The sequence below is a fragment of the Aulonocara sp. 'chitande type north' Nkhata Bay genome, linkage group LG23 (assembly GCF_057382095.1).
Source record: "Aulonocara sp. 'chitande type north' Nkhata Bay isolate Kocher_YH1m ecotype deep benthic linkage group LG23, A_spYH_male_GT1.1, whole genome shotgun sequence".
Lineage (NCBI taxonomy): Eukaryota > Metazoa > Chordata > Actinopteri > Cichliformes > Cichlidae > Aulonocara > Aulonocara sp. 'chitande type north' Nkhata Bay.
Genome location: NC_141365.1, coordinates 33,137,587 through 33,159,324, shown reverse-complemented (window position 1 = coordinate 33,159,324; position 21,738 = coordinate 33,137,587). Strand labels below are relative to the sequence as shown.

Below are 21,738 nucleotides of genomic sequence, written 5' to 3'. Positions count from 1 at the left end.
AGTTATGATTTGGCACTATATAAACAAAATTTTATTAAATTGATGTAACTTGAATATCTTTATAGACTACTTTGCATTTAATCTTTTATTCATCTCATTCTACAGTGTGTCTTTTATCATGTTTTCCTCCTCTTACCCCCAACCGGTCAGAGCAGACAGCTGCCCCTGAGCCGGTTTCTGCCGGAGGTTTCTCTCTTTTAAAGGGGAATTTCCCCTTTCCTATTCTTGCCTGCTTATCTCTCTATTATTGTAGGGTCTTTACCTTAGAATATGAAGCGCCTTGAGCCAACTGCTGTTGTGATTTGGCACTACATAAAAAACCAAATTAATCTGAATTGAATTGAATTGAATTGAATCTCTCATTGATGTCTTTGGTGTTTTTTAGTTTTTCAGCCTAGCAATGACCTACTTCACATGCTCTTTGGACCTCATATTGTCTGCTATAACTCAAAAAGCTAACAAATGTAAGTTCAGTGTTGAAATCAGCTCCAGACCTTTTAGCTGCCTATTTTTATCAGTCTCTGGAAGTGGCGGACTATGTCTAGAAATGGCTACAATTCTTAAACAATTAATGCAATATTTTTGTTAAATAACTTGCATCAAAACAGAAACACCACAATGATTAATAAAAACCACTGTGGTGGTGTTCAGAAACAAAATTCTAAAACCTGCACCTAACTGTTTGTGACAAGTTCAAAATGAGAACGGGTTGCAAACACATATGAATTTTGCTGTGCCACATACCGGCATGACCAAGCTTTCATTCAGATGACATGTGACAAAAGCATGCTCTCCTCATCCCACCAATTTTAGCTTTCTGCTATGTGTGGCATGGTAGTGCAGCCAGTAACACATCACTGGGGGAAATAAGCTGCCCAAACAGCAGCATCTGAAAATAAACCTGCTACCTCCCATAAATATGGGTTGGAAATCCTACACCTCAGGCTGCAATGTTACTGGGTGCCAGCCTGATGACAGAAACCCAAGGATAATGCCCTCATTTATCACCAGAGACAAATGTTCACGTCATGGTCTGGAGTTGTCAGAGAGGCAGAGACATGACGGTTCTGACGACTGAGAGCAGTGACAACAGTGCTTTAGGTATCTCTGGCTTTTGAGAAGGGTATGCTCTATGTAAAGCTATGGCAGCATGGAGGTGAGGTCAGCAGACTCCAAAGAAAAAATATCCCCAGTCCTTTTATAATCCAGATTTGTCTGCAGTGTTGTGTTTCCCTGTAACATGAGATTTAAAGGGCAGGAGTGAGTGCCGGGGAGCACATGTGCATCTAAGAAAAATTCAAGAAGATTCTAGAAATTAAAGAAACTTCCTAAAAGATGTTTTCAAACATCTAAAGTCATTTAACTCTCTCCTCATGCTGCCACTAATTGACAGTGACACCAGTAGATGTTTAATTAGCATTAATATCAGCTTACGAACACAGACTCATTGTTTAAGATGCCCCAGCATAATGAGGGCCAAATATCTGTTTACAGTGTGGTATTCATATCAGAACAAGCGTCTTTTAAAGGCTTAATCTTGTAACCTGTGTGATTTGTTTTTTGATGGATGCTTCCAGGCATATTTATCCATTACACTGTTTTCTTCCTTTTAGATTATTAGCGTCTTATCTTCTCAATGCCACAGCGGCAGCACAAATGATGGAACCAGCTCGGAGGTACTAGAAGGGGAAGAAAGTAAAGTCAATAGAAGAGGCCAAGCTACTGGCAGTATTCATGGCCCAGTGACAATACTGAGCTGAGCTGAGGGTCAGTGACCTTCTGTCACTGCCTCTTCTAAAGCAACCATTGGCTGGTTAGAAGTGAAAAGGTGAAGGGAGAGGGGGTGTTAGTGAGGGAAGCGTCAGAGGAGAAATAAAAGGAACATGAGAGTGAATTTGGTGGTTAAGGGTGTGAGAGAATATGGCATGGCTTCATAGCTCAAAGTGAAATCAGGGACCATAGATGTGTTGCAGGCCAAAGCCGTCCCCTAATCACGACGGTGTCACCTCCTTCTCTGCCCTCTCCTCACAACAGAAGCTTTAAGCCACACAATTTCTGTTCTGTGCTTACTGACCAGAGCGCTTATCTGGTAAGGCTAGACAGGAGAGCCAAAACTAGCTTCACTAATTGAAATGTCAGCCATGGAGGGCGATTTCTTCCTCACCGACAAAAGCAAAACAGGCAGAATAATTAAGCTGTCAAATCTATCAAAATAACTTCTTTACAAGGAGACTGGATTACCCTCGAGTGCTCGAGTGTTTCCTTATGCCATGCTAAGCACTTTGTCTCCAATTTGTTATGCTTTTAGAATAGCTTAGATGAGACTGCTGCCGGTTATGACTGGTGGAAACAGGAAGGGCCCATGCATGTTTTATGGCAAAGCACAAATCCTAGTGGAATTATAGAAACATACTACAATATCTCATCTCATTCTTTGTGAAGCTCCCGTCACCTGAACACAAAAGAGCCCCTCCACTTCATCTTATTCTTGATTTCACACCAAAGATGTCTCATGTCTGTGCAGCCCAGCTATATCAAACTGTTTCATTATCAGCTAAAATGCCATCTCCCATTTCCAATCTGTCTCCTTCCACTCACGCTCCGGTGGAAAATCACTTACAAAGAGCTGTGCTGCTGTGCTGACAGTGGTTTTTTTGTTGGTACAAGAGCCAGCTTTGATATGCTGATAGTCTTCATATATCACTTACCTTCTGTATGTTGCTTTTAAGTGAAACAACAATAGAATCCAATGGAAGTGAAAAAGACGTTGGGACTTCCAGAAAGTTAAACAATTTTTGTTACCCAGTCTTAACCCAGCACAGAAAGTCAATCCTGGTTAGAGATAGACGGTGAGGCTTGGAGACCAGCTCCAGCAGTGTGTTCCCCAGCTCAATGAGGCCCAGGCATCCAGTGACAGCTGATTTTATTTTAGCAGTTCCCCTTCGTAAAAAATAGGATGGACTTCGGAAAGGGGGTAAGTGGATGTGGCTTTTTTTAGAGTCAAGTATCAAGGTACTCAACATGCTCTCGGCCTTATGTCACAGCAGACTTATGGAGACAGTCGTCCCGACCACATGAGCTGAAAAACTCACTCTTGGTACGTCCTACATTTACGCACCAGAGAGCAGGGAGACACTTGGCATTTTGAATCACTGCTTGTTAGCAGGCTAAATATCATGGCATTTTAGGATTTGACACAAACAGGAAAGATATATTTTATACATACTGCCTAATAAACACAATTCATGCAACTAAGGACAAGAGATGTGGTTTAACCAATTAAAATGAGCACCTTCTGCTTGCAATCCTGAGAATAGATTAGTCTAGTGTAGTTAAAAGGCTGAAAGCAAAGTCTGGCTTTTTCTAAAGTTCAAAAACTCAATACACACAATAGCACTTAAACCTGCAAAAATTGGTATTGCAGTACCAGCATTTATGTCCTGGGCTGTTTTCTGTCATTGTAAAACCAGAGTTTTAAATTAGGTAGTGTGTGTACACGTCAGGTCAGGATTCAGACTTCTCTAAATGCTTGGTTTCCGACAGCATTTCTTCATTTGGCACGAGATATCACAACTGACTCTAATGTAGTCAGCCGTGGGCACCGATGCCCCACCCACCTGTCATTAACACCTTTTGTAAGTAAGGAGACGCCAATCACATGAAAACTGCCTTAAAGTGAGGCTTAAAAGAAGAGAGAGGAATAAAAACTGTATGGTTTTCAGACAGGATCAAGTGCATCAGTTTGAAACTGATAATTTGTTATATTACTCATTAGTCTGACCTGATGCTGTTGCATGGAAGTTTGTGTCCCACACTGTCCGTAATACTTTGCGTATGACATCATTAGCATTAGCAATTTATAGCCAACAGCCTTTGTTATTTATGACAGCGGTCCCCCACCTCCGGGTCCCGTGAGTCGTTTGTCACCGGGCCGCGAGAGTTGAGGTTCGGGTGTGAAATTTATGGTTTTCAGGGTTTTTACAGTTTTTATTGTTAACTCGGTTTCCCTGGGTCTTTTCCTGTGTGTTATAAATAAATCTTCTTTTTCTTGGTACCGGTACTTGTTTTATTTTGTTGTATTTATCTGTGAAACCTTAAAGGCCAGTCCATGAAAATATTGTCGGACATAAACCAGTCCATGGCGCAAAAAAGGTTGGGGACCGCTGGTTTATGATACTGAATAACATTTTCATGGAAATACATCACATTCCTTTTCTTTCTTTCTTTTTAACATTTAGTCCTACACTCAGTTCACTGTGTTTAGAAGCCTGCTGTCACACAGGTCTTAGATATAATGGTGATCTTTAGTTAAATGTTGCTTGCAAATGCTGCCAAATCTTGAATGTTTTCAATGCGCTGAATGGAATAAAACTCTGTACAGAGTTGAATTGTGAGAGCATTTCTAGGTGAAACCTTTGTCCCCTTTAAAAACACATCTTGTACACTCTGCCTACCATCAAGGCTTTGAACCTTTTTTTAAAGAAGGCACCTTAAATGGACAGAAAGGCACTACGGCTAATGCAGTGTAAGGGTGTTCAGTGCAGTGCCTGCTGAGCAGAAGCCCAAAGGACTGAACAAGAAATCCGTAACCATCGAGGCACTTTTTTCTGTCCTTTCTTTCCTTATCCCTTTCCCTTCTTTCTTGGACATATGTTGCCCTAAAGGTTTGGCACAGCTCCTCTCTTAAACAAGTGACCTCCTGTTTGGGTCTGATCAGCCTGAGGCCATCAATTCAATCTTTTTAAACCTACATCCATCACAATACTTACGCACTACTCAATTCCATGCCTTTTCTGTCTGTACTGTTGCCTGTGATCATGACCTCATGTTTCCTAACATTATATATGAAACATAAGGTGTTCTATAGGGGCCCACCCCAAGAGGTGTTGTTTAGCAACATACTGACAAGAGAAAAGTGTGTCGTTATTAGGCTTTGGGAGAAAGCTGCACTCTGCTGATAATCCCACTGCAACCGCACATGGATTTCCTGTTCCTAAAGTGGAAAATAAACATACTCGAGTAGAATACCAAATGAAATGGCCTGAAAACATCCCCAAAATAAAATCCAGAGTGTGTCCACACCCAAAAGAGCTTTAAATGAAAGAAAGAGAAATATGTTTTTAATTCATGTATTTGCCAATAAAGAACTTTACTGATGCAGCCAGTGAAGTATATATACTGTATCTGGGTTTATATGGGCTGTCTTCATCAACTAAGACTCAAGAGGTACACAATGTCAGGATGTTCTAAATTCCTAATACTTCTATTTACAGATCATCAGAGTTCATTACCTAGCCAACTGATCCTGTTTCCTTATTGAACTGTTTTTAAACCATCTTTTTCTTTTTCCACAAAAAGCTGCTACACTCGATGTAACCTAACATTGACCATGAACACCACAGTCACTCAGAACCATTCCAACATAGTGCTCTGCTTGTCCCAAACACCTATGGTCCATACCCCATAAGCTAATTGGTACTAAATCCCAGGAAACTTCAAGAACCTCATTCTCAACTATTACAGTAGCTTCTCTGCTGGGACAACAACCTCAGCATGGCAAAAGCTTGAGTAGTGGATGGCCACAGGGTGTATCCTCTCTGTAATCCTTTTCTCTCTCACCATGAACATGCTGGTAAAGGCTGTCGAGGTTGAGTGTAGAGGACCTCTTACCAGGTCGGATGTCAGACTGGCACCCACCCTAACGATGACAATCTGTCCAAGGATGTAAGTGGAGTCTGAAGGGCCATGAGAAGCTAATGACCTGGGCCTGCGTGAGATTCAAACCATCACACTACAGACTTCTGGTGCAGAAGAAAGGCAAAATCTCCCACAAGTTCTGCTTTGCACTGGGTAGCATACAGATACTTGGAAAAAAAAAACATGAAAAATTAACTTGAGAGTATTTTGTACTTAACTGTTTATCAAATTTAATTACTTGTTAATATAAGCTGCCATAATGTTAATCTGGATCATTCCAGGCCATGCTTGTAGGGACTTTCCCTGTCCCCTCCCCCATCCTGACTCACCAGTCACTGGTCTCAAGATAGGATCAGTTCAGATTACGGATCAGGAAGTTTTGCGTGTAAGGTAAGAGGCATCGAAATTAAGTTATACTTTGAGAAGCATAAATCAACCATGGAGACACCTTCTGGAGGAAGGCACTGGTGTTTCCATCAGTGATATCTATGAACATCATTCTTTTGGTATGATGAAATTGTTGCTGGGTTTCAGTAAACCTCTGAAACTCGAAGGATAATTTAAAAAGGTTGTGGTTCTAATGCAGTACTGATCATTTTTGACATCTCAGGAAAAAATTAACATTGCAGGTCACTAAACTTCCTGTCATGGTCCGGAGTCTGCGACTCCGTGTTTATGTTTAGTTTATTAGTATTCTGTGGTTTTGGTTGCCTTGGGTGTTTGTACTCTTCTGTTTCATGGTTCATGTTCCTATGTTCTGTGTCCCCCAGTCTGTGTTAAGTTGGTGGGTTATGTCATTGCGTGTATGTGTTTCCTGTTTTATTGTGAAGGTCTGCATCTTATGTGAGTGTTTTCAGTTTGCCTCCCTGATCGGCTATGTACCACAGGCCTTCAAGCTAGATGTAGTTAAACCTTTACTCAAAAAGCCATCTCTAGACCCAGCAGTCTTAGCTAATTATAGGCCAATCTCCAACCTTCCTTTCATATCAAAAATCCTTGAAAGAGTAGTTGTCAAACAGCTAACATCATCTGCAGAGGAATGGTTTATTTGAAGAGTTTCAGTCAGGTTTCAGAGCTCATCACAGCACAGAAACAGCTTTAGTGAAGGTTACAAATGATCTTCTTATGGGCTCTGACAGTGGACTCATCTCTGTGTTTGTCCTGCTAGACCTTAGTGCAGCATTCGATACTGTCGACCATAATATCCTATTAGAGCGATTAGAACATGCTGTAGGTATTACACTGCAGTGGTTTGTATCATATCTATCTAATAAGATAAGATAAGATAAGATAAGATAACCTTTATTAGTCCCACACGTGGGAAATTTGTTTTGTCACAGCAGGAAGTGGACAGTGCAAAAGTTATGAGGCAAAAATTAGAATACAATAAGAATAAATACAGTACACAACTGTACAGAATAGAATAAAATAAAATATTATATACAGTAGAATAAAATAAAATAAATATACAATAAGATAAAAATAGAATACAAATACAAATACTATATACAACTGAGTAAAAATACAACGATGACAGAAAGGATTATTGCACTTAGTATTATTGCATATGTATGGATGTGTGTGCTTGATCAGTTAAAGTCTTTGTTGTGGAGTCTGACAGCAGTGGGGAGGAAAGACCTGCGAAATCTCTCCGTCCCACACCGTGGGTGCCGCAGTCTCCCACTGAAGGAGCTGCTCAGTGCTGTCACAGTCTGCTGCATGGGGTGGGAGATGTTGTCCATCAGGGATGACAGCTTAGCCGCCGTTCTCCTGTCACTCACCACCTCCACTGGGTCCAGAGGGCATCCTAGAACAGAGCTGGCCCTTCGGATCACCCTGTTCAGTCTCTTCCTGTCCCCAGCAGAGATGCTGCCGCCCCAGCAGACCACGCCATAAAAGATAGCAGAAGCCACAACAGAGTCATAGAATTTCTTCAGGAGTGGGCCCTCCACTCCAAATGACCTGAGTCTCCGCAGCAGGTACAGCCTGCTCTGCCCTTTCCTGTAGAGGGCGTCTGAGTTATGAGTCCAGTCCAGTCTATTGTTCAGATGAACACCAAGGTACCTGTAGCTGTCCACAGCCTCAATGTCCATACCTTCAGTGGTTGCAGTGGAGAATGCTTGTGCCTGCGGAAGTCTACCACCAGTTCCTTGGTTTTACTGGCGTTGATCTGGAGGTAGTTCAGCTGGCACCAGTCCACAAAGTCTTGGGTCAGACCTCTGTACTCCTTGTCGTCCCCATCAGTGATGAGGCCGACTATTGCAGAGTCATCAGAGAACTTCTGCAGGAAGCACTGGGTGGAATTGTGGGAGAAGTCTGCAGTGTAGATGGTGAAGAGGAACGGAGCCAGAACCGTTCCCTGTGGGGCCCCCGTACTGCAGACGACCCTGTCCGACACACAGCCCTGAGTCCTCACATACTGTGGTCGGTCGGTGAGGTAGTCCAGGATCCAGGTAGTGAGGTGATGGTCCACTCCAGAGTTGGGTGGTTGAGCCTGTCTAATAGACTCCAATTTGTTCATGTAAATGGAGAGTCCTCTTCACACACTGAGGTTAATTATGGAGTTCCACAGGGTTCAGTGCTAGGACCAATTCTGTTTACATTATACATGCTTCCCCTAGGCAGTATCATTAGAAGACATAGCATACATTTTCACTGCTATGCAGATGACACCCAGCTCTATCTGTCCATGAAGCCAGATAACACACACCAATTAGTTAAACTGCAGGAATGTCTTAAAGACATAAAGACCTGGATGGCCGCTAACTTTCTGCTTCTTAATTCAGATAAAACTGAGGTTATTGTACTCGGCCCTGAAAAGCCTAGAAATATGGTATCTAACCAGATTCTTACTCTGGATGGCATTACCTTGGCCTCCAGTAACGCTGTGAGGAACCTTGGAGTCATTTTTGACCAGGACATGTCCTTCAATGCACATATTAAACAAATATGTAAGACTGCGTTCTTCCATTTGCGCAACATCTCTAAAATTAGAAATATCCTGTCTCAGAGTGACGCTGAAAAACTAGTTCATGCATTTATTACTTCCAGGCTGGACTACTGTAATTCATTATTATCAGGATGTCCAAAAAACTCACTGAAAAGCCTTCAGCTAATCCAAAATGCTGCAGCAAGAGTACTGACAGGGACTAGAAAGAGAGAGCATATTTCTCCTGTTTTGGCTTCCCTTCATTGGCTTCCTGTTAAATCCAGAATTGAATTCAAAATCCTGCTTCTCACATACAAGGTCTTAAATAATCAGGCCCCATCTTATCTTAATGACCTTGTAGTACCATATCACCCTATTAGAGCACTTCGCTCTCGCTCTGCAGGCCTACTTGTTGTTCCTAGAGTATTTAAAAGTAGAATGGGAGGCAGAGCCTTCAGTTTTCAGGCCCCTCTTCTGTGGAACCAGCTTCCAGTTTGGATTCAGGAGACAGACACTATCTCTGCTTTCAAGATTAGGCTTAAAACTTTCCTTTTTGCTAAAGCATATAGTTAGGGCTGGACCAGGTGACCCTGAATCCTCCCTTAGTTATGCTGCAATAGACATAGGCTGCCGGGGGATTCCCATGATGCATTGAGTTTTTCCTTTCCAGTCACCTTTCTCACTCACTATGTATTAACAGACCTCTCTGCATTGAATCATATCTGTTATTAATCTCTGTCTCTCTTCCACAGCATGTCTTTATCCTGTCTTCCTTCTCTCACCCCAACTGGTCGCAGCAGATGGCCGCCCCTCCCTGAGCCTGGTTCTGCCAGAGGTTTCTTCCTGTTAAAAGGGAGTTTTTCCTTCCCACTGTTGCCAAAGTGCTTGCTCATAGGGGGTCATATGATTGTTGGGTTTTTCTCTGTATCTATGAAGCGCCTTGAGGCGACTTATGTTGTGATTTGGCGCTATATAAATAAAATTGAATTGAATTGAATAGTCTTGTCACGTTAATCACTCCCAGCTGTGTTCCCCACCTGTGTGTAATCTCCCTGTGTTCTCTGAGTGTATTTAAGTTGTGTCTTCTGTCATGGTAGTTGCTGGTTCGTCTGTGTTGTTTCCCCTCGGTCTCCCTGCATCTCTCCATGTGTATTTCCCCGGACCTCCCTGCATCTTCGTTTCTGGTCTGTTTTGTTAGTTTTTCCCAGTTTAGGCTTCAGTTTCATGTTCCCAGTGCCTTTGTTGTTTGTATTTCTTTCGTTAATAAATACTCACCTGCACCAGAGCTGCCGCATCCTGGTCCTACATAATTCCACACGGCTTGCCCCGGCAAACCGTGACACTTCCAGGACTGAACTATGAGGTAAATCGTCCACCACTTCTTTAATAAGATGTTTACTTCATTTCCTGTTTTTTTTTATTGATACTTTCAGAGATTTTACTATCTGTTTACCTTAGTATAAAAACTATGTTAATTATAATGTCATATAATTGAATATGCTAGATTGCGTGGTCAATATGCAGTTTGGTGCCAAGCACTGTCTTTAAATCATTGAGCTATTTCACATATGATTACTTTTAACTTTTTTGTGTTTGTGAAACATAACTGCCTGATTTCACCTTATAGTTTCATCTATATTGTTTGACTTTACATGTAGAGTTGTGATTCTTGCTTTTCTTTCACTTGATATCATAGGCACCAAAATTACACAATTTAAAAACGAAATAAAATAAAAACAGACCTTATTATAATGTTAATTGTGTTCAAAAGCATCATTTAAAGCATAGGTGTCAAACTCTGGCCCAATTACATTTGGCCCGCGAAGCCATACCAAATTACTATTACAGCTGGCCTACTGGTATTATACAGCTAATATATTTATTGTTTAGTATTAAGCTTTGCTTGTTCCATATTCAGTTTTCCAGCAAAACGTATTTGAGTCTATAAGAAAAGATTCATTCTTATATCTGGAGGAAGATTTTTTTTTTTCAATAAATATTAATGTTAGCCCGCGACTTTGTTCCAGTTTTGAATTTTGGCCCACTGCGTATTTGAGTTTGACACCCCTGATTTAAAGTCTTTACAACAGCGTAATGAGGCACTTAAAAATGAGAGATTCCGTAAATTTAATATTTAAGAAAGCAGAAGCTCTATACTTGTCAAAATAATACAAGTAGACAAAAACTTAAAGTAAGTGTTAATATATACATACATATATATTCATCAACACTTACTTTGATCTTGTAAAAAATAAATAAATAAATAAAGCAACAGCAAGTGAAAGCATACCTTGACAATGACCAGAGAAAATAATCGAACTTCAGTGTCCTGGTCAAAAGTATGTCAGATAAGCAACATATTCACCAAGAGTGAAGAGAGGAGCCATGTTTTTATTAGTGTAATCCTTGTTAAACATCTGTGGATCATAACCATTTACAACTATAAGACAGCTAAAAATGGTTTCATTTAAATGCCAATGAAAAAGAAAAATTACATACACTTCTCTGTATATCAAACCTACAACTGTACTGATAAACATGAAACAACCTCACACACATACACGATATAGTTAAACCTCAAAATTCAATTGCCAAACGTCATTTGATTTTAATCTGCGACACATAATAGCCACTAAGGGGATCAAATCTGAAACTGGCAGGAAGAAAATCTTTGTTTTCCTTCAGGATGATAATATAAAGACATCATCATTTGCCAGGCAAATCTGAGAGATTAATTAAAACAAAAACAGTCTTCTGGCAAATCTACCTCCAATTGGCAGCATTTTGAGATGTTTCTCTTGGGCACATGTCTGACAAGTTTAACCAGCCAAAGATTATATGTGTGTGTGTGTGTATTATATATATACATACATACAAGCACGCATACAAAACTGTGAAATAATAGAATAAGTAGCAGAATTTAACAATAAAAAAATAAAATCCTATTTATTTTGCACTACTCTGTATGCCACAAAGACAGCAACAGTGTCATAGTCGTGCAATATGAGAGGCAACATGTAAACAAGCATGCTTGTTTAGAACCAGTGTGGGGACTTAGAGGTGAGCTTTGCATCTGTTTAAAGCACACTTACGCTGTTGCTGTGCTTTATTTAAACTTTGGGGCTTTGCAGGGTACAGCTTCAGTACCAATACCCTTCACCGCTACTGTCAGTCATTTGATCTGTCACTGTTTTCACCGTCAACTTGTCAGCCAAGACTAAAGCTGTCGATCAGTCAGGACAACGTTGGGGATCGTCAACAAGTTCCAATTTTAGATGTGGTGCCGAGATTTAGAGACGTGCAGGGCGACACAAAAGCCTCATTGATCTAAGGTGGAGATGGAGAGGCTCTCAGCCTGCCTACTTGAATATGCTGAGTGTCAGCATGCAAGACTGAGTTCAGAAGTATGAGTTTGCATACACCTTGATACCACTGAGGCGCATCTACCCATCTGTAGATTTGTATCCTCTACATGCTTCTGGACACAATTTTTCAGTGTCAGTGACACACTAAAGCACTAAAAATACGACCCCCCCCCCCCCCCCCAACAATAGTAGCTTTTATACAGATCAATAATATAGTTACATAAGAAAATAATAAGTTAGGTTACACTCTTTGCATTCATACAAACTGTGGATTACATTTAGAACGTGAATGGCCAAGTAAGTGAATCATAAACTCTGTACTTCTGCAAAGTGTTTTGCAAAATGTCTTGTCTTTCTTGCTCCTCACTCACCACTGCTATATGTGGAAGAAGCAGGCAGATGTTTATAAAGCTATACCAGATATTTGTCGTGGGAGTTGGCAGTGACTAAAACCAGCACTGAAAATGATACATTTTTGTCCAGTCATATGGACAGAAGCACAATTCCAAATTAAGTTTAATATTACTCTTGAACTAATCCGTGTATAAACAAGCCACTGTTCTCCAATACACCAGCTTGATTAACTACTGGTTAGTGGCACAAATACCCATGGACCCCAAAAGACCAAACCGAATAAATTGGATGATTTCCCAGCATCATAAAATTTTTGCACATTTGAAAATTTGACAAAAATGTCTCAAAATACTACAGGCTGTACTGTCAGTAGGTTTGGTTCAGGCACTTAAGTTTAAGTTTCCTTTATGAGATGCACAAAAAACACTCTTCCTCTAATCAGCCTCATCTTTGTAAACCCTGCAATATACTGTATTATTTAAATAGTTCGTCACTGTAGTCTGGTACTGTTAAAAAACTGTAACCCACATAATTTCCTTAGGGATTATTAAAGTGTTCTGATTCTGATTCTTTTAAAATTCATTTCAGTACAATCTCATTTATAGTGTCAGTTTGCACTAGCTGTCATTACAAGATAGAAAAGTAAAAAGACAAGAAACTTCCAAAATCGAACATTAAAACACCGAACAGAGAGACAAAAACGTAACAACAACGCAGGGCAGCAGGATAACCTGAAACAAGAAATATAACCATAAACAGAACCCACAGCTGAACTAAAACTAAGACGAATATACACTTAACCCTTTAAGACCTACCATAGAACCAAGGCCGCCAGAGCTTACTTTATATTTTTACATGCTGTAGTGCCATTTTTGGGAGCATTTCAAGTTGCTATACATCAACACAACTGTTATAGCCCATATTTTAATAATATGTATGCATTAAGTCCATAGTAACTACATAAAAAAATTTAAAATCATTTTTGTTTTGTTTTTTATATATATTTCTACTTGGAGAAATTCAAGAGGTTTACCCCTCGAAACTTTAAATACAAAAAAGTTGCAAAAAATAGTTTACAATAACAGGAAATTTATTTTGAGTGTCTTCATAGTTTTATTTTTGAGATACACCATTTTTTATATACTGCAGGAAAAACGAAAAACAATCCTATGATGCAAATTTGCAAAGAAAACAGCATGTGCATCAAAATAAACTATTTTAAGCAGTGCAATTTGAGTTCTAAGCATCCCAGAAACTATTCAGAAACACAACACACTAACTACACAAGACAACACATGAACTACACACTCCGAACACGCTAAACGTCACAAATCTCTCACATCTCAAAACTTGCTCTCTCTCTCTCACGCTCTCTCTCGCCGTCACTCCTAAAACTTCCCCGTCTTCCTAAACAACCAAATGTCATGTTGTCATATCTTTTTTTTTTTTTGATTGGTCGACATGGTGCATTTTTCCACCAACACCAACGGGCTGCTTTTGTTTTGTTTTTTTATTTTCATAAGCAGAGAGTGCTTGCTAGCGCTGTCCTTAGACAGTAAACGTGAAGAAACTATTGAGGAAAAAACACTTGGATATATTGTTTATCATGACTCTGGTTTTACGTGGCCCATCAACACAATTTAAAAACTGGTATATATCAGCTTGTTGCTTTGTCATCTTGAAGTGGTCATGTGATTGGCTTACCACGACTACTTTATTGTTCCTCAGTCAAACAGCAGCACTCATGCGATTGTTTTGCCCCCTAGCTCCAGGTGTTGTTCCAAAAAGTCTGCCAGAAAGTGATTGCCTCCTTGGGAGCGCGTGCAGCTGCTTAATATGGAGCCCCTCTGATGACATCGTCCAAAAAATAAATATATTGTGGCCACAAAATACTACTTCGTCAGCACGAAATGGGTATAACATGCCCACGAAATACTTATTTGTGCCCACGAAATACTATTTTGAGGGCACAAAATAGGTATAACGTGCGCACGAAATGCTAATTTGTGCCCACGAAACACTTGACCGATAACCGTGATCCTTCCCAGGCCCTTGCAGTTGGTTAACAATAAAATCTATCCCAGCGTCCAGGTCCTACTTATGTCTGTAAAGCAACTGGGCTCTCAATGTCCTGTTTAAATGTCTCTCTGTAATAATGGTTCCTTGCATTGCAGGCTTTTCAAAATGCATTTGTAGCTCATCCCCAGCCCAAAATAAAACTCAATCATACTGTCTTTGTCCATGGTGTATAGGTTTAGCCTACTCTTATGCTTATATCTCTACGCAGCTCTCCAGGAATTGTATCAATATGATGTACGCAAGTTATCTATTTTGTTGCCACAAATACGTAATTCCTTGCCACGTTATACCCAATTTGTGCGCACGTTATACCTATTTCGTGCCCTTGAAATAGTATTTCCATCCATCCATCCATTCGCTTCCGCTTATCCTTTTCAGGGTCGCGGGAGGCCCTGGAGCCTATCCCAGCTGTCATAGGGCGAGAGGCGGGGTACACCCTGGACAGGTCGCAAGTCTGTCGCAGGGCCAACACACAGGGACAGACAACCATTCACACTCACATTCACTCGCACATTCACACCTAGTGGCAATTTGGATTATCCAATTAAACTATCCCCACAAGCTGCATGTCTTTGGACGGTGGGAGGAAGCCGGAGTACCCGGAGAGAACCCACGCAAACACAGGGAGAACATGCAAACTCCACACAGAAAGACCCCGGCTGATGGTGGAATTGAACTCAGGACCTTCTTGCTGTGCGGCAACAGTGCTAACCACCGTGCATAGTATTTCGTGGCCACACATAAGTATTTCGTGGGCACGTTATACTATTTCGAAGGCACGAAGTAGTATTTTGTGGCCACAATTTATTTATTTTTTGGACCATGTCATCAGAGGGGCTCTGTAGCTTAAAGCTGTAGCGCCCAGATTACTTACGTAGACAGCTACTTCCGTGCAACTGGTATAAAATGCGGTAAGCTGAAGACAGCTGAAGACAGCTCGTTAGTAACGGTAAAGGCGTTGTAATGATAGAAACAGTAATTAGTTAGATTACTCGTTACTGAAAAAAGTAACGCCGTTACTTGTAACGCCGTTATTCCCATCACTGATTAGCAGTAAAATCAAAGCACTGCTCCACCTAAATTCAACTTGACAGAGCTGCTAGCATGGATGAAAAATCTTTTGCTGAGAGAGCTGGGAGCCTTTCAATATTAACTGCACTGGTCAGTAATTTTTATTTAGTATGGAGCACTTGTAAGACCACTATTTTACAGCTAGAACAGTAGCGTCTGCTGCAGGGATGTACTGCTCTTGATTTTCTGGCTCATTTTGAACATATAATTCTTTACATTGCCTTGAAATCTTTAGTTACTGTAGCCATTAGCAAGTCCTGTCTGTAATGTAGCCTCAGACATCTTACTGGATTACTTTACTTTATAGGCTTATCTTTATATGTCACTTTGCATACACAACTTCTGCTTTCTGCTATGGGTTACTATACGGGTTATGGGTAACACATAATAATCAGCAGAATTACTTTGGAGTATTGGAGTTTATAACATCTCAAGTTGTATGAGACTTTTTTGTGTATGAAAGAAAGGTGATTTTTTTCAGGTTTTTTTGCTGTCCTGCTATATATTGCCCATGATTAAATTCTGTAATTTGATAAAGTTTACATTTCCAACAGGAACACTTAGTAAAATAACCAACCACTCCCACTGATTTTAATCTCATCTGAATACAGCTTGCTTTCTTGTGTGCAGAGCATTTCACCTTTGTGAAATAAAAGTGTCACAGATTCCACGCTCTACTGTAATCCAGTGTTTGAATTTTTAAATTGCGCAGTTTCATTTTAATACTTTAATACTTCAGCAACACTTAAATCTTATTGCAAGCAACTGTAAATCTTACTGCAAGCTCCACGTGTGTGTTCACTGCTATCGGTGGAAGGCAAAGTGCAAGTACCCGCCATACTACTGCTATCACAAAAAAGAAAGCACCACATCTAGCGAGCCCCAAGCTCCCCATTAAAAAAGCTGCCAAGGAGGCAGCCTTATCTGGAAATGAGCAATCTAGTTTTCAAAAGCTGCTTTCTGCCAAATGTTTATCTAATAGAACAAATAGGACAAAACATTGCATTAACCATCCTGCAGACTCGGTTCTTTGGATGACAGAGTAGTGTAAGCATGATGCAATTCCAGAGCTATCATGAGTTATAACAAGTCTCATACTGCATCAAAGCTTTATGAAAAAACAAACAAACAGCAACTTTAAAGCTTTGCAAATGAAAAACAAGAAAATACTCACTAATACTAGCATCCTGGGGTGAGTCCATGGCATGATCTGTTGACAGGTCAGTTTGAGCGAGGCTGCTACTCACTCTTTTGGCTGGGTAGGTGTGGATGGCTGGGACTTCCTGGTCAGAGTGACAGAGAGAGACAGAGGACTATCAGAGGAAACACCTTGCTTTTTCAACAGCAAGATGGAGAAGTGACTCTACAGGTCATCAAAACCAGCTGGCATGGCAATGTCATTACACCCTATCACACATACACACACAGACAGAAAAACACATGGTTACATACATACCTCAAATACAGTCAAAGTGACATTTAAGCTCCAGTTAGACCGAGGTACTGACATCTAGTCTCCACATATGCACAACTACACACGGATATCTGAGTGCAACCAGACCCAACCTTGAACACAATTTAAACATTAAGCATTGACTGGAAAGTTAGTGTAAACAGCATTTGGTTGAATTTTAATGGAGCCACTCTCACTCTAACTGCAAGTGCTTTCACAGGCTGCTATTGATAAGAGGTACACTGGTAAGCAGCATGTCCTTGGTGTACTCGTGCTTGTTTTTCCCCAGGAAGAATTTTGTCAAAACTTAGAAGTCAGCCACTGCAACATGCCTATTCAGTTGCAAATCATCCCCACAGAGAACAAGCACACCTGTGTCTGAGTGTGTGTATCCTTCTCTTTGCAAATGTGCGGGTGTGTTTTTTTTCATTTGCAAATCAAATATATCTCCCACAGCGGTTTTTCGACAGTACCTAGTTGGGCGTCGACACAGAAGGACAATAAACACTCTCAGCTCTACACACGTAAAAACCGTGTGAAACATATACACATGCATGCAAACCTGTGTCTGTCTTGCTTATTCTCATTTCACTGTGCTGAAGGTGTCAACCATAATTTCAGTACATGCAGCAAAGGACAAAACATTGTCCTCAAAAATCTCATTTAGCAAATCCCTGAAAGACATGCATGGCTATTTGCATATTTTCCTTCGGTATCACATACACAGACACACACCATGGGAATACAGGGATGCAAGCATAATCTCCCTCTTTCTGTCACTGCTGTTGTCCCTGGCTTGCTGAAGTAGCACTCACATCAAATAAAGCTCAAATCAGAAAGTGCAGCTCCCCAGTGCTTTAAGTTTGACTGCTGATTTTTATACTCAGTATGTTGTCTACAACACAATGATATTTTGCTCACTGGAAGCTGTACTGTGCAACTGTATGCTTTAAAGGCCACTGTGTGAAAAATGTGTGCTGGTGTGATTTCCTTACTGCTGGTTGCAGGAGTGAATGCCACTGAAGGAGCCATTAAACATTTACTTGTCTTGACTATCTGATGGGTTTGTTTACTCTTCAATAAACTGTGAATACATATGGTGAGCTGGTGAGAGCACTTAAACATACCAAAGTAAAGCATTCTCTGTCCTTTTATCTTAAATAGTGTACATGTGTAAACAACCAGCTGCGTGTCATACAGCTTCTCACACATCTGTTCTTGTTCCATCTTGTGGCTGGCGTTCGCTATTGTCTCTGGAGGCAGAATTGATGCAGCTTGACAATGGAGTCATTGTAATTTTTTAAGATTCCTCAAGGGTGTATCTCTGTCCCATGCATAATGCCTGGAGCTTATCAAGTTGAGAGGCCAGCAGCTTGCAGATAATTGTTTGTACATTCACAATGTAGCTAAACCTCTAGCTTCCACTGGTTCTGCTTCCACTGAGAGTTATCAACTATTACAGTTATGAGCAGTGCTTAGTGTGGAAACATTTATCCTAATGACAGATGAGCTTTCTCTTCCTAACTACGTCAGTCAACATGTGTGATATACAGAGAGTAACGCCTTACTGTAATCTGCTTACTTTTTTCAGGTAACGAGTAAAGTAAGGGATTACTATTGCAAAAACGGTAATTAGATTACCGTTGCTTTCCCGTAGGAACGTTGCGTTACTAAAACCGTGATTTTTTTTGCGAGAATGTCTCATGACAGTGACGTAAGCAAGTGCGAAGTTCGTGACAACAGCTGTGTGCAGATCAACAATGGATCATAAATCGAGTGCAGGAGAGAGTATGAGCGTGCAGTTTTTAAAGCGTGGAAGTACTGACGTTACTTTGAGTTTGATTCCATAAAAAGTGACAAAACAGAATTTATTCCATTTGACAGACTAGTTGCACAATATGTGATCAACAAGACAAGATTTTTAGAATATCAACAAATTAAATCCATAGTAAAAAAGAAATTTAACCTCAGTCAAGTTGAATTACAAACACCACTAAGTGCGGCACATTTTCTTACTCTTAAATCCCCCAAATTATTATCTAAAATATACAGAACACTTTCTAAATTAGATGAATCAATATCCCTTCCTATTGCAAAGTGGGAAGCAGATTTATCAGTCAGCTTAGACCAAAACTTCTGGTCTCAGATTTGCTTAAAAACCTTTAAATTAATTAAAAATCCCAGTCTGCAATTAATACAATACAAAATACTACATAGAGTGCACTATACAGGTCATCGGATGTTCAAGATGGGCTTTACATCTTCCAACAACTGCTCACACTGTCAAGGCAATACACCAGACAATTACATCCACGCTCTTTGGTTCTGTCCACCAGTGCAAAAGTTTTGGTGCGAGATATGTGAAGACTTATCGAAGTGTCTGAAATGTAACATTCCAACCTCCCCTTAGTGTGTTTACTGGGCAGCTTAGATAATGTCACTTCAGAAAAGAATATAGCCCATATGATTTTCACTGCCCTATGCATAGCCAAGAAAACAGTCCTCATGAACTGGAAAAATAAAAATAATCTTAATTCTAACCAATATAGAAATTATCTATTAGATTACATTAGTCTTGATACAGCCTCTGCCACCACATCAGATCAATTGCTCTGGACTCCTTTTATCAGCTCCATCACCTAGTGGGGGTGGGGGGTCATAATTTGGTCCCACCTTCACTGTTGTGATTGGTGTGGGGGTAGGGACAGGCTTAGGGCGTCGGGGGGTTCCCCGGAGGCATCTTCCTTGGGGGGCTCAACCCGAGGTAGCGGTCATGTCCGGTTGGGGGCTCTGTTGGCTCTCAGGTGACTGTTTCCTCGCAGCTGCGTGCAGCGGGGCTAGGGGAGGGTCTGTGCTGACGGACGTGGGTTACTGACCTGGTAGCCTGGCTGGCCCTGGGTGGGTCCGGGATGGGCGTGAGGTTCTGGGGGCGCTCCGTCTCTGGGCTGGGGCCCGGGCCGGGCCTCGGGGGCTTGGATCCTGGTTGGTGTGTTGCCGGGGTTGTCGGCGGGTGGGTGCATGGGGGCCCGGCCTTGGAGCAGGGTGCCGCCGGTGTGTCGAACCACCTGGGGGGCTCTTCAACTGGTGGGGGAGATGGTCACATCTTGCAGGAGCTTTCCTCTCTTCAGGAACTCTCTCTGCAGGAGGGGGAGATACAGGAGAGGTGGAGGAACATCTCAGCCTGGGCGTTTACTGTCTTATGTAGTCTGGAAGATGAGTGGATGGTGGGGTGGGTGCAGTTTTCTCTGTGGTGGGGTTGGGTGGACTGTCCCGGGCTCTGTGGGGCCGGGAGGCGCTGCTGCACTGGGCCCCGGTCTGGATGGGCCTGGGCCCCCTTTCCCTGGCGGGTCGCGGAGTGTGGGAGTGCCTACTGGGGTCAGCGGGGGAGCTGGCCCCAGGGAGGGGTTACCTGCCCCTCCCTTCCTTCCCTCCCCATCTCCAGCTGCCTCTCTCTTCCCGCTCCACCACAACCACCCACACATGCAGGGCCTTGGAGTAGGGGTATGTCACCAGGGTGCAGAGGAGGCTACCCCCCCCCCCCCCCCCTTTGTCCCCTTCTGGCTGCCTCTGCCTCAATTTTATCCCACAACTTAGACATTCACATTATTCACACTCTCATTACACATACATATAGGATCTTGGGGGTGGGCACAATCACGGAGTCCAAATTACCATCAGGGTGTACACCTCACCCCTGGCGTCGTTGCCCACCTCTCAATTTTAAATACACTTAGACATTGAGGGCTAGCAGGAGGGACCATGCGCTTACCTGCTGCTCCTTGGCAGGTAGCTCCATGCCCTCTTGGGTTTTAATTGCACCTTAGAACACACATGCATCAACACTACAATGAGCGAGTGGAGGGAGGTTTGGAGTCTTCTCCCACCCCCATTCTCTGCGGCCTGCTGGAGCGGGAGGGCTAGGTGGAGTTGGCCGTCCGACTGCGGTCTGGAGTGTGGGGCCTCCCTGCTGCTACGGAGTCGGGGTGGTCTGCCTCTCCCCACCTCAGGGAAAAGGGTAACACCACCTGGGTCTGGGTGCAGTTCCCCCCTCCAGGGGCAAGGGTACCTAGACCCGGTTTGTAGAGTACGCTTGGGGAGTGTGATCGTGTGTACAGCGTCTCTCTATGTCTGTCTCCACGTTGGTTGAGTGTGGAGTGAGTGCATATGAGAGCATGAGGGGGGGGAATGGATGTTTGTGTCTGTGTGTGCCTGTATGTCTGTGTCTATATGTCAGGTTGGGTATCAGACGCCACCTCTCTGGGGACACCTCAGGCCCTCCAAGGTTTGGAGGCCTATCTCCACCTACCACCACTTCCCCTGCCGGTGGCGGACTCCCTCAGGTGTCGGTGCGTTGGTGGTTCCTTGTGTCTGGGGGTGGGCGTCCAGGTACACACCGGCTCACTCCTTGGCGGCCGCTTATCGGGGCCTGGAGCCTGGGGCTCGCTCGGGCCCCTTCGGGGGTGGGGTGCCCCCGGCCTCTCGGCCTGGGGCTCGGTCACTCAGGCACAGCTGGCGGCCGGCGGAGCTCACGGGCGCGTCACTGCAACTCCCACTGGCTTCTGCTCCGCGGCTGCTGAGTGAACCCTCATCTGGGACTCTCCTCAGCTCTTACTGGAACAGTGGCGCGGCTGCCCCTCTGTTGGTCTTCCATGGTTTCTTGTGTTCTGGGGGCCTCTGGATGTCTGGAGTTTTGATCTCCTCCATACCTGCTTCACACCCTGGAGGACGGGGCTGTGGCCCCCCCACACTCCCTAGCAGATCGTTACATGGAGAAACCTTTGGAATACAAG

General features: G+C 42.5%; 1 protein-coding gene across 3 annotated transcripts in view; it reads right to left on the bottom strand.

The window, feature by feature from the left end:
* Positions 1-21,738, bottom strand: part of xirp2a (xin actin binding repeat containing 2a) — a 79,208-nt gene that overhangs the window by 30,835 nt on the left and 26,635 nt on the right. For 2 of the 3 annotated variants that reach the window (XM_086284345.1, XM_086284347.1), the window contains exon 2: positions 16,670-16,778. In XM_086284345.1, the coding sequence (XP_086140471.1) occupies positions 16,670-16,778 (109 nt within the window). Of the gene's footprint in view, positions 1-2,708; positions 2,880-16,669; positions 16,779-21,738 lie in introns of those variants that run through there. The other variant, XM_086284346.1, reaches the window with a different exon arrangement.